The sequence below is a fragment of the Gossypium hirsutum genome, chromosome A08 (assembly GCF_007990345.1).
Source record: "Gossypium hirsutum isolate 1008001.06 chromosome A08, Gossypium_hirsutum_v2.1, whole genome shotgun sequence".
In the NCBI taxonomy this organism is placed as follows: domain Eukaryota; kingdom Viridiplantae; phylum Streptophyta; class Magnoliopsida; order Malvales; family Malvaceae; genus Gossypium; species Gossypium hirsutum.
In genome coordinates this window covers 12,852,811-12,866,430 of record NC_053431.1, presented here as the reverse complement: position 1 = coordinate 12,866,430, position 13,620 = coordinate 12,852,811, and the positions used below count along the sequence as shown (strand labels likewise).

General features: G+C 32.7%; 1 protein-coding gene across 1 annotated transcript; it reads left to right on the top strand.

Moving 5' to 3' along the window:
- Positions 1 to 6,853: 6,853 nt before the first annotated feature.
- Positions 6,854 to 9,066, top strand: LOC107949157 (uncharacterized isomerase BH0283). Its single transcript, XM_016883889.2, has 6 exons — positions 6,854 to 7,035; positions 7,154 to 7,351; positions 7,500 to 7,811; positions 8,216 to 8,377; positions 8,644 to 8,727; positions 8,811 to 9,066. The coding sequence occupies exons 1-6, from the start codon at positions 7,006 to 7,008 to the stop codon at positions 8,916 to 8,918; spliced, it is 894 nt and encodes a 297-aa protein (XP_016739378.2). The 5' UTR covers positions 6,854 to 7,005; the 3' UTR covers positions 8,919 to 9,066.
- Positions 9,067 to 13,620: the final 4,554 nt, after the last annotated feature.

The window sequence follows — 13,620 nt, the reverse complement described above, 5'->3', positions numbered from 1 at the left end:
TTTAGCAAGAAGTTGAGGTTAAGTAATCCTTTTTTCATATTACTGTTATATTATTCACAATTTTGTTAGAAATTTCGATTATAAAATGCCTTCTAGAAAGAACAAGAGAACTATGGTTCAAGAAACATCGAGGCTTCTGGAATCATCTCAATTTCATAATGTTCATATGGAAAAATATTTTCTTAAGTTGCAAGGAGTCCATTAATCTAGGAAAGAGGGTTCAAACCCTCCATGGTCCATTGTAAAGAAATTTGGAATTTGGTTTGTTACCATTAATGGGAGCAGTTCTATGTTACTCCCATGAATAATGCAATCATACCTGTGGTTCAAGAATTTTATGCCTCCTTTAAGGATCAAGTGATTAAACGAGGCCATAATACAGTGATAACCGATGTTGAAGCAAGAGGGGAAGACATTCCAATCTCCCTTAATGATATTTGTGAATTTTATAACATCTCATTTTATGAAAAAGATTTTATTGATAGTATTAATTTAGACAAATTTCAAAATATTAACTTAGAAGATGTTATAAAATATTTAACACAAGGTAGGGGTAGTGGGAACTAGAGGCTAGACACAGAGCTTCCAACAAATTTCAATCAGCCCATTATGTTTCCTGTTCCTAAGATGTGGATGCAATTCATTGGCGCTAGAATTGCACCTACTTTGAATTTTTCTAACATTAACTTCTTTTGAGCTATTTTGTTATATGATATTCTAAAGCATAAATAGATCTGTGTAGGGTGTTGGACCTTTCAAGAGATGAAACAGTGTGAACAGAGCCAAAAAGCTAGACTATTCCTCCCCCATTTTATAACAACACTATGTCGTCAGCCAGAAGTGCCAATGAGTGAAAACAAACATTTTGTGAAGCCAACAAGAAGCATCATTAGAAACACACTATATACCTAGTACGTTGAGCTTCAGCGAAAGCAAATTACAGAATGGAATCAAAGGAGAAAGGAAAAAATAGACGTGTTGGTATCACTCAAACAGAAAGATCAATCAAAGGGTAGGAAGGGAGCCCACGGAAACATAGAAGCAAAACTCGAAGAAATGATAAGATGGATATAGGAAACAGGCCTGGTACTCCAAGAATTTGAAAAAACGAATGGGTTATGCACTCCAAGTTATCTCCCGGACATGTTTAGGCCGACTCCGACTCATTAGGATGAGGGGGCTAATCTTGAGGAGGAAGGTGTTGCTCAGTAGCACCTTAGAATGGAGAATGAATATGAGGCAGCATTTCAGCAATTTTCTACACCAAAAGGGCCTATCATACGAACCCCAACTCGTCATGCGCCTTCAATAGGCGGGAGCTCTTACCAAACACATGGCAAAGGAAAGGGAAAAGCTTCAATAGAAATGAGGCGGGCACCACAGTTGGATGATAAGGAGGAGGATGGAACATTTTTATTTTTGTTTCTAAAAGATTTGTATTAATTTTTGGATAATTTTGATTCAGACAATGTAGAAGTAGGATTCATAGTAGATTTTTAGTTATGTTTTGTTTAGGTTTTCTATGTAGGAACCCAACATGAAGGAGACACAAACAATTCGAGCTTAATATGATCAAAGGAGGAAGCACTCACCATTATCCTTTGAAGCGACCACAATCAATTGAGTAACATATTTCCTTATATTTATGGGCTACACATTAAGGACAATGTGTCAACTAAAGTGTGGGAGGTAACATAGAAAACTTGTTTATTTGTTTCTACAATTTTTTTTTTATTTCTCTTGTCTTTTGTGTGCTTGAACTTGTAGAAATACAAGTGATTGGTTAAGAGCATGTACATAAGTTTCTTAAATTTACAAATAAATTTGGCATGATGGTAGGTGATTTTAAATTTTTTATTATTAGACTACTAAGTTCTATATGTTACATTGTAAATAGGTATTAAGCAATCAATTGTACCAAATGATATAGAAAATACAAGGAAATGAGCATACTAGTATGAATGATAAATGGTTGTATTTGAGTTTGTTTTGTTGATTAAATTTGTGCAGATTGAGATATTCAGGGATGACTTAAGGCATTGTTTGAAACACATTCAGAGCCAAAAAGCTGACCTATTTGTATTACACCTTTAGTATCAATTTTTGAGCCTATTGACACTTCTTAAATAACCTTATTACAAACCCCAAGCCTAAAAACGTTAATTTGTATTTGCCCTTTTTCTTTGGTCCTGCGCTACATGACTATAGATGTTTAGCCATACATATTGAGGGTTAAGTAGATACATCACTACAAAGTTTGTAAAAATAAAGTGAAATAGGAAAGATTGGTGTGATATAAGAACTATCCTAATGTCTGAAACCAAAAGAAAAATCCAAATGAAAATTAGTACGAGTAGAAAAAGTATTAAACCAACAAAAAAACATTCATGAGTGAGATGCATTGGAAAACAGAAGAGTGACAAAGTTACAAAAAAAAAAGAAAGACTCGTTCATTAATGCACAAAAACTCGTAAGGCTAGCACTATGTCATGCTATGACTTCCTATATTTGGAGAGAAAATGAAGGTGAGAGAAAGAGAAATAAGGCGATGAACGGGTAAAGGTCACTAAGGGGGAAGAATAGGGATCAATATGATGTGCCAACCTATTTTTATGTTTGTAACTCTCTTGATGCTGACTATTTTAAATTTCATACATGTCCTAAGCCTCAGAACGTTACAAGCCGAAAAATCCTATGTGACCTAAATATCCTTATACATGAATGGACATTATACTAAACATACGCATAAACTACTATTTTTATTTTGCTCAGATAATTAAAGTACTTGTATAATTTATTGATAGATTCCTACAGGTGTGACCCTTAATACTTGTATATTTTATAATATACTAAACTTAGATGTTTGTGATCAGAAGTGGTAAGTCAATTACACATCATGTTAAAGTTGTTAGTAAGCATGAATTGCCTAAGTCATATGATTCAAAGTTAATACTTGTATGATATCTTCTAATGGGTAGTCACTTTTTTTTGTTTATGTTTATGTTGCTTGAGGACAAGCAATGACTTAAGTGTGGAGGAGTTTGATCTATCGTAATTCGGTGTAGCGGATTAAACTAGTTTTTACACTTAAAGAGCTTTAATACAAGCATTTTCATTATGTTCTAGTTAAGTTTTCTTAGTTTTATTTATATTCAATAAAATGTGCAAATTGCATATTTTATTGACCTTAGGGGCCGAATAAGGCCTAAAGGTGAGCTAACGCACTTTGTGAGTGTGCAAGAGACATTTAGAAGGTATATTAAACTAATACTGGTCGCTAGTCATAGCAAGGGATAACTGATGTCGCAACATAGGGAGCAGAATGGAGAAACCTCAAGACTGCCTTCAATGTTGCGACACAACCTTAAGGTGTCACGACATACACCTGAAGATTTCTCAAGAGGAGTATATTGACTGCTTTGTCTCGACATAGATCCTGATGTGTCACGATATCGACTCTGTGACGAAAACTAAACACGAAGCAGGGGTGCTTTTGGTCTGTACAATCAAACTTAAAGCTCGGGACCGTCAGCTAACCTAGGGTTAAGGACGACGACCACCTAAAGGCTATAAATAGGCTCATTTGTTACTTGTTATGGACACCATTCCGTTAGCCTAAATTCTCTTTGTAAAATTTAGTTTAGTTTTCTTTCATTATTAGGTTTTAGATTTCTTTCAGTTACTCTTGTTGATTTTAAGAGATCTGAATTGTGGAAGCATTCAAACTTTGTGGATTCACAATTAATCTTAATACAACTAGGCTCTTTCATTTATCTTATTTGTCAATTTAATTAGCATGCTTTCTCTTTATATCGATTTCATATTCTTTATGAAAGCCATGAGGAACTAATCCCTTTATGGGGGATTAGTGAGTGGAGGTATGATCTATTAACTGTTTTATAGGGTTACTCAGGGGATCAACTATTTGAGAAAGGAAGAATGTAAAACAAACCCTAGGTCTGACAACTCTAGGAAGTCATCAATGTGAGAATTAACCCAAAATTGGTATTGCCCATTCGTGAACACCTTCAGCTCAAGCCAGTCTGGACTATGAGGTTGGAAGATAAGTAGTTCTTGTTGACTTGTTATGTTAGTGAAAGATCGAAAGATCTTGGTAAGGTAGCGACTAATTGATTAACGAGGAACATGAAATGACAATTGATGGGGATTACCAAAGCGAGCTAATCATGCATAATCGATATTTTATTTACTCTACTCTTCTGCCTGAATTTTATTTCTTTTATGTTATTTTATTATTATAAAAACCTTAAGAAACTCCTTTTATGCTCTCATACTATAATTTATTTAAAGTACTAATTAGATCTTTTAGTGTTTAGGTTAGAATTGATATAGCACTCGCTTCTCTTGGATACAATCCTCGGAGTACTCACCTACTTCGTTATAAAACTATATTACAACTCAACCCATATACTTGCAGATACTGTATTGCCTTTCTATATTTTATTGCGTATTCACGATTTGGACATTAGTACATCCAGAGGCGGTCACCTGCTTAAAACCCAAACTTACAAAATATCTCTAATGCAATTTAAGAAAAATTCTAAAGTTTTAAAAAGAATGAGAAAGAGTAGAAATAGCTTTGTTTTTCAGTTGTGTATTAAATGAACAAAAAATGCCTCCTATTTATAACTAGAGGTGTTCATGGGCCGGGCTCAACTAAAAACTCATGCCCATTTATTGGGCCCGAACCGAGTCAGGCCTAAAATTTTACCCAAGCCCGACTCGAATAAAAATACTAAAATCTGGGTCCCGCTCGGCCGGCCCGTATTAATTTTTTATATTATTTTTAAATATATATAATACATCAAAAATACTAAAAATATCAAAATAAATATTTCCCAACAAATTGAAAATAAATTTTAAAAAATATGTAGACTTAAATAACACTAAGATGCAACTTAACAAGTAAATGCCTCTAAAATAATAAAAAAAAATTAACAAATGCCTTTAAAATAATATCAAATTTAATAAGAAAATAAGTTTTATACAATATCCAAACAATAACAACAAAATAGTAGCAACATAATAGTAAAATGGTAGCAAAATAGAGAGAAAACAACAAGAAAATAACATTCAAAAATAAATAAAAAAATGCAGTTTTTTTTGTCCTTTAGTGAATTCTGGTCGGGCCGAACCCGGGCTAAAAATACATTATCCAAGGCTCGGCCTATTTTTTAAACGGGTCTTATTTTTTTGTCCAAGCTCATTTTTCAAGTCTATATTTTTGCCCAAACCCTCCCATATTTTGGGCAAGCTTTCGGGCTGGGTTGGGTAGCCCAACCCATGAACACCTCTATTTATAATGTAATTTAACGAGGGTAAAATGGTAATATTTTCATGTAACGGTCAGAAAAATATTTATTATTTTTATAAGTGTAAAAAATGGTTTGTAACTATTGGAAATAATAGTTTGTAATTGGTGAAATAAATTTACATTAGTAACCAAATTTTACAAGCAAAAGAGCATAGCTCGTACAAGTAAGTAAAGTGAGATAGTTCTAGGGATAGCAATGAGGCGAAACGGATTCTTGCTAGTCGTGACCTCGACTCTACAATTCATGTTCATAAATAAAAGAAGTTTGTGCACAATGCTGCGTTTCTAACTTCATGCATCTCGATGGAGTAGTTTATTTGCGTTTAGTCGTCATCTGTATTGTAGCTTTGTGAAGCTAAGGTGCCTGGATTTAATTTATAGTTTCTTCCCAGTCAACAGAACAGGTTGATTGCTGGTTTATGGTTCAGTCAAAGAACATGATTCCAAGCCGTTATATGATATGATGGATCAAAAACTATTTTTTTAGGTTTATTGTTTATTCCATGCCCATATGGCCATGTCATTTACAACATCCAACTCTTTCAAGTCTATAAAGTCATGTTGAACATGTTGTATAAACTAAACTTGATTTAAGAAGAAAAAAGATGTGAAATTTTTATATAATAAATGTACAATAGGCTATTTTTATTTTCTCAGTTCTAAGGGCTAGTTTGGCAATGCTTTTGAAAAATGTTTTTTAAAAGTGCTGTGAAAAAGTACTTTTGATAAGTGCTTTTAAAAAGTTTAGTTTAAAATTTGAGTATTTAGCATTGCTGTTAAAAAGTATTTTTGAAAAATAAAATGTCAATTTTAGACATGTTATTATAAAGTAACAAATATACATTTAAATAATATTTAAATTAGTTAATATTATTATATTTTAGTAAGAATATAAAAAAATTATTATAACTTCTTGTTAATATTTTAATATATAAAATATAAATTTTAAATATTTTTAAACAATAAATATTAATTATTTATAAAATTTAATTAGAATATATAAACTATATTTTAAATATTAAAATATAACTATTAAATATTTGTAATTAATATTTTAAAAAATATATTTTTATTTTTAATTAATAATTTTAACACATTTGTAATTAAGTACTAAGAAAAAAAAAGAGAAAGTACTATGTTATTGGAGAGGTGAAAAAGTAATTAAGCATTAAAAGTGCTTTTGGGAGAGAAAAAGTTAAAAATTTTAGCTTCTCCTTTTCAGAGATGTTTTTCAAAAATACTTTTAAAAAGCTAAAAATTTCAGCAAAAAATAACTTGTTCTGTATAACTTTTCTTTCAGAAGTACTTTTAGAGCCAGAAGTGCTTTTAAAAAGCAACGCATAACTAACCCTAAGAACCTTGCTTCAAATACCCTCTCCAGTGGAACTTGGGAGCTTTAGCTGATTTTACTCATAAAACAGGAATAGAATATTTAATTTGGTATATATCTTTTTTATGGACATAGCTTAATTTGACCTGAAGTCTACTATAATGATTAAAAAATTAAAGGGGAAATTTATTAAAAAAATGAATGGCAAATTGAGGTGTTCTTGTTTAAATTGGCTTTGGCTTTTGACTTTTTACTCCTGCAGTACCATCATCTATCTGCATTCAACTCCAAAGTTTGAAATACTTGTGTTTTCTCAAACTCAAATCTTAGTCTGAACAACATGGCCAAAACACCCATCAAATACTATCTGGCAATATCTCTGTCTCTTATCTTTGCTTGTTTATTTCGGTGCTACCGCTCAACTCAGTCTTATCCCGAAAGAATGAGTGGGAAAAGTCATAAGCAGGTTGGAATGTTTTCTTGAACAGGTTGATGCATTCACCGACTCAGCCTTCAAGGGAAACCCAGCAGCGGTTTGTTTGTTGGAGGAAGAAAGAGACGAGAAATGGATGCAAGCAGTGGCTGCTGAGTTTAATATCTCCCAGACTTGTTACTTGACTCGGATCCCCAATTCCACCTCTCCAAACACCAGGTTTCGTCTTAGATGGTTTACCCCTGTTACCGAGGTCACTTCTCTTATTTCCAACACCCCTCACTAATAGATTGAATGTTTGATATGCTCAATTATTCTTGATTGAACCTTAAAACTCGACTCAAATGTGAAAGTAATATAGCAATTGCGACCTCGATATTAATAGTCTACCTCTTTGGCAGGTTAAGCTATGTGGTCATGCAACCTTAGCATCTGCTCATACTCTCTTTACAACTGGCTTGGTAAATTCAAACATTATCGAATTTGATACAGTATCTGGAATCCTAACTGCTACAAGAGTTCCAGATGTTAGTCCAACCAATATCTCCGAGGTTCAGAACGGTGGAGTGAGCGACTGCTTTCTGATCGAATTGAATTTTCCTTCCGTTCCAGCTACTGACTTCAATTCTGCTGAGGCTTCACTTGTATCGAAAGCCTTGAACGATGCTCCATTTATTGATGTTAAGAGAACGACTCCCGCAGATGATATCTTCGTAATTCCTCGATAACGCTAGTAATCATTTTCTTTCTTGATTTTCTCTTTTCGCATGCTTGATCAGGATCATTAACATTTCTGGTATAAGTATCAGCTTTGTCTGGTTATTAGTTAAAACACTACGTGCTTCTGGGTACATCGATATTCATTTTTGTGAGAGATTAAACTTACCTTTGAAATAGAAGTACGATTAAAAATGCGGATTTTATTTGCATAAGCAAAGCCTGAGTGCTTCTATTGCTTTCAATTATGATTAGCAAGCTATATGCATATATGGTGTTACTGGTTCTCCAAGTGACTGAAAACGGGATAATGTGCTTTTGTTGACACATTTGGTACAGTTTGTTAATGATAGTGTAGTGATAGGGGATTTCTTTTTTCTGCGTACTTTGATACTTGCAGGTTGTGCTCCCATCTGGAAAATCTGTTATCGAAATGGAGCCACGGTTCGATGACATACTGAAATGTCCTGGACGAGGCTTAATTGTTTCAGGAGCTGCCCCTCCAGATTCTGAATTTGATTTTATTAGTCGGTTCTTCTGTCCTAAGTATGGTATTAAAGAGGTGAGCCACAGTATCCAACATTTCTTATTTCATCTAAGCAGACAGTTTTTATGTCCCTGGAATGAACATTTGACATTAACTATCAAGTTTGTCTGTTGTCTGGAAAAAGTAGTGAAGATGATTACTTGCAAAAATAAGTAAAAACTGAGATACATGCATATATGTGCTCAATGCATATAGCTTTGCCTGGAACATGATTCTCTTTGGCTCGACACTGTTGGATCATTATGTAGACATGCTAATCTCTCTTTCTAATGTCTTATCAGGATCCGGTTTGCGGAAGTGCACACTGTGCCTTGGCACCCTATTGGAGCCAAAAGCTGGGAAAGTTAGATTTTGTTGCGCATGCGGTATTCTTCCCTTACTTTTCCCTTGAACCATCCAACGAAACCGTTGTTGTTATGACATTGATTGTGTTGGTTGCTTTGCGCAGGCATCACCTAGAGGAGGAATAGTGAAGATCCATTTCGATGAGCAAAACCAGAGAGTGCTTCTGCGAGGAAAAGCTGTCATGGTGATGGAAGGCTCTATTTTGGTGTAGATGTGGAGTTCCAATTTCCCTACCCTGGTCCTGGATGGATTGCAAGTTCTAATGATAGTTACTGCCTCCAACATTTCCCTGCAACTTTAATTATTATGGACTAATGAAGTTCTGGTTTAATGAGAGTGTTTGAGATAATCTTATTTAATTCATGAATTGGTTAAGCCCCAATGCTTTAAAAGTAATCATAAAGCATAATAATACCTAGCAATAAGCATAATAATAATAATCAAGTATTTATATTTAAGCTAATTTCTAATTTAATTAAAATTAAAATTATAAGGCATTGTTTTTTATTAAATTTCTTACCTGTGCAATTTGGTGTCTTTGTTTGGGCTGGTTTAATCGAGGTCTTAATTAACAATAGGCCGCTGTTTTCATTTTCTCTAAAAACCCACTCCAATAACATTTGGGAGCTCTAGTAGATTTTACTTATAAAACAGGTGTGGTTTACTTTTTCATGGATAGGACCGTAATGATTGAAAATTTGAAAGGGGACATTGGTTAAAAAATGAAATTGAGGTGGTCTTGTTTAAATTGGCATTTGTTTTGAGTTTTTACTTTTTCAGTACCATCTCTATCTGCATTCAACTCCAAAGTTGAAAAAACTCCTGTTTTCTCAAACTCAAATCTTAGCCTGAACATGGCCAAAACGCCCATCAAATACTATGTGGTAATATCTCTGTTTCTTTATCTTAGCTTGTTTATTTATGTGCTACTGCTCAACTCAGTCTTATCCTGAAAGAATGAGTGGGGTTAAGTCTGACTCTTGAACAGTTTCACGCATTCACCGACTCAGCCTTCAAGGGAAACCCAGCTGCGGTTTGTTTGTTGGAGGAATAAAGAGATGAAAAATGGCTGCAAGCACGGCTGCTGAGTTAAGTTCTCCGAGACTTGTTACTTGACTCGGATCCCCAACTCCACCTCTCCAAACCCCAAGTTTTGTCTTAGATGGTTTACCCCTGTTACTGAGGTCACTTCTTTTATTTCCAACACCCTTCACTAATAGTTTGAATGTTTGATATGCTATACGCCATGGGTCAATAGCTCAATTATTCTTGATTGAACCTTAACAATTGCGACTTGGATATTAATAGTCTTCCCTCTTTGGCGGGTTAAGCTATGTGGTCATGTAACCTTAGCATCTGCTCATACTCTTTTTACAACTGCTTTGGTAAATTCAAACATTATTGAATTTGATACACTATCTTGAATCCTAACGGCTGAAAGATTACCAGATATTAGTCCAACCAATGTCTCCGAGATTCAGAACGGAGGAGTGAACGGCTGCTTTCTGATCGAACTGAATTTTCCTACTGTTCCCGTCACCAACTTCAATTCTGCTGAGGCTTCACTTATATCGAAAGCCTGGAATGATGCTCCTCTTATTGATGTTAAGAGAACGACTACCGATGATGATATCTTCGTTATTCCTCAAGAACACTAGTAGTCTTTTTATTTCATGATTTTCATTTTTTGTCTGTTTGATCAGGATCATTAGCATCCGTCCTGCGCTTGCCTGGTTATTAGTATAGGTATTAGTTTGGATTATTTTCGAAAAGTGATATTGAAAAATACTTTTCAAAAATATTTGTAAAAAATTTTGTTTAACATTTAAGTTTTTAGTATTATTGTTAAAAAATATTTTTAAAAAATAAAATATTCATTTTAGACATATATTAAAAAGTAATAAATATGTATTTAAATAATGTTCAAATTAGTTAATATATGATATTTTAGCAAAAATATAAAAAAATAATTTATTATAACTTGTTGTTAATATTTTAATATATGAAATATAAATTTTAAATATTTTTAAGCAATTAATATTAATTATTTATAAAATTTATTTAGAATATATAAACTATATTTTAAATATTTAAATATAACCATTAAATATATGTAGATATTAACACATTTAAATTATTTTATTTTAAAACATAATTTAAATATATAACCCATATTAGATATTAACTTAACATAGAAAATATAATATTTGGATTAAAGTTTCAAAAAGGGTAATATTTATATACCAAATATAAATATAAAAATATTTACATTAGCATTTGTAATTTAGAGTGAATTTATTAAACTAAAAACTATAACATCTCTTATTAATTCCATTTCAAAACCACTTGAATTGTTTGGTTTGCCATTATCATCATCATCATTATCACTTTCTCCATCATGCACATCTTTGAAGAAGAAAGACAAGTCATCTTCCAATTTGCACTAGTTACAATGAACATAAATATAATAATTGTTACATAATATAACACAATTAATAAAAATAAAGATATTCTCACTAAAGAAGTGCATATTAAACATGGCAACATGCAATAATTTAACGGAATAAACTCAGGGTAGCATTATCTGAAATCAAATTAAACAAGTTACAATTTTCTTCTTCTTACTTGAACTTCAAAGAATATCTTATGTAAGAAAGTGCAACACGATATAGATATATGAATGTAACCATCCATTTTATTAAAAGTTCATATTAGTTATTAGCAAAGGATGTCACATGTAGGCCAAAGAAAGGTGTTTATGAGATTTTCTTATTGAGCCTAGTGAAACTTGAGGATATTGAGTTGTACAGTTTTAAAATTTGAAAGAACATTCTATCATCACAATGTCCAGTATATTAGATATAAAGTTTATCCACAGCAATAATTTACCAAATAACAATCCTATAAATAATCACATCCATAAAGAGAACATCAAAGCTAACAAAACAGAAAGTTAACTTGAAAAATAAAGATCAATAGAAAAAGAACTGTTTTTCTAGTACATATACGGAGATATATAAAGTACAAAGTTAATTGAGAAAAAAGGATTTCAACTTTAGATTTCCTTTGAAGGAAAGGTGTTTCTGCCAATTAAGTTATGATTCATCCACAACATACAAACATGAGATTTGAGGATATGCTAATTAAGTTGAAAAAAGAACAATTTTTTTATGAACTAGTGTGAAGCTTTCAAGACTGATCTTCCAAGTTCCAGCATCTAAATTTTAGCTAAAACAAGCTTGAAAATTTTAAACATACCCACAAATTAGAATAGTAGGAAAAGAAAAGAAAAAGCAGTTGAAATCAAATGAACCTGTTAAGCATTGGCCTGCAATGCAACATATGGCCAGCAAGTCAGCAAGCAGAGCAGCAGTGGAGCAGAACCGAATGCAGCAACTAGCTTAGGACTAATTTTGTTCTTTTTGTTCCAATGTAACCAACTTTAGTTTGTTTGTAATTTGTAATCTAAGTTAGTAGGATTTTTGATGTAATGGATGTAATGACTGATACATCAGCTTGCTTTGGTTTAAAATTTAACTTGTATTAGTTGATTATTAGTGGGAGTAGGTGAATCATTAGGTAATGGTCATTTGACTTGTTAACTTTGTATTTATTTTTTCATTATCAATCAATAAAGATTGCTGCTGATTTTGATCCATGTTTTGTACTTGTGCTCAAGTTCATTTTTGCTCTCGGTTTCATTTAGTTCTTAAGCAAATAACTTGTTGCTGCTGACTTTGTTCTAACAGAACCAAGCAAAATCAGATATTCTTCCTAACCAAATACACCTGAAAATATATCAATGTTTCCATTAGCATGAAATCCCAAGCTATAAATATTTCCCAACATCCCCTTTTACCATGAAAAAAAGAAAAAGAAAAAGTTCATGTGTTGGAATAGCTTAACGCCATTTCAAGCCAACAACCTTAATCGAGCTTTAATCACAGCTATTAATGAAACAAAAAAAAAAGAAAGAAAGAAGAAAACCAAAAAGACAACCACGGAATTGAACTTTCAAAGAACACAAAGAAAAGTTCAATCTTTTCCAAGAGAAAAAAAGGGACATACTTGGAACCAGAACGATGATTTTCAATCTGGATTTTCCTTGAAAGAGAGAGATCGTGAAAGTTTTTGAACCTTGAAGCCAAACAAATTTGGCAGCCAAAAACCAATCAGGAGCAAGAAAAGAATTGGTCCCAAGGATAATAGCTACCTTTTTTCTTTTCAATCTTTAAAAACGTAGTATGGTAATTGATGAAGGCTTCGTTGTTAAAAACCCTGTCAAGTTTTGTTATCTTTTATTTCTTAATAAATTCTTTCTGCTCACATAAATAATGTTGTAGGGAATTCCCATTTTTCACTGTTTCTCTTTGATTAGGGGTTAATTGTTCCGTGTGTTTGCCATTATTAGGACTCTTTTAAGTCCTAAGAAAATCAAACTCAGCAACCAAATAGAAAACTTGAGAAAATCAAAGGTGAAACGAGAAAGTTAACCTGAAATGGAGAGCAACCAAACTCAGCAGTAATTAGAAAGAGTTTAACCTTAAATGGGAAAAAACGAGAAAGTTAAATAGGGAGTTAAAATGCAAAGATGAGATTAGGGGAGTAGAAGAAAGAGAGGGAGAGAGCAGCAAAAACCTTGGAGAAAATAGAAGAAAAAGAGAAAATGAAAGAGAAGGGATAACCGGAGAAGGAAAAGTACCGTGTGTTGGAGCGGTGAAAAAATAATCAAGCTTTTGGGAGAAGTTCCATTTTATCAAAGTGTTTTTAAAAAGCCAACAATTTCAACCAAAACTTGTTTGTTTAGCATTCATTTTGCTCTAAAAGTGTTTTGTACATCAAAAGTGCTTTTAAAAAGCATTGTGATAATACTAGAAATAAAAAGCATTGTGATAGTGTAATAGCCTGAATTT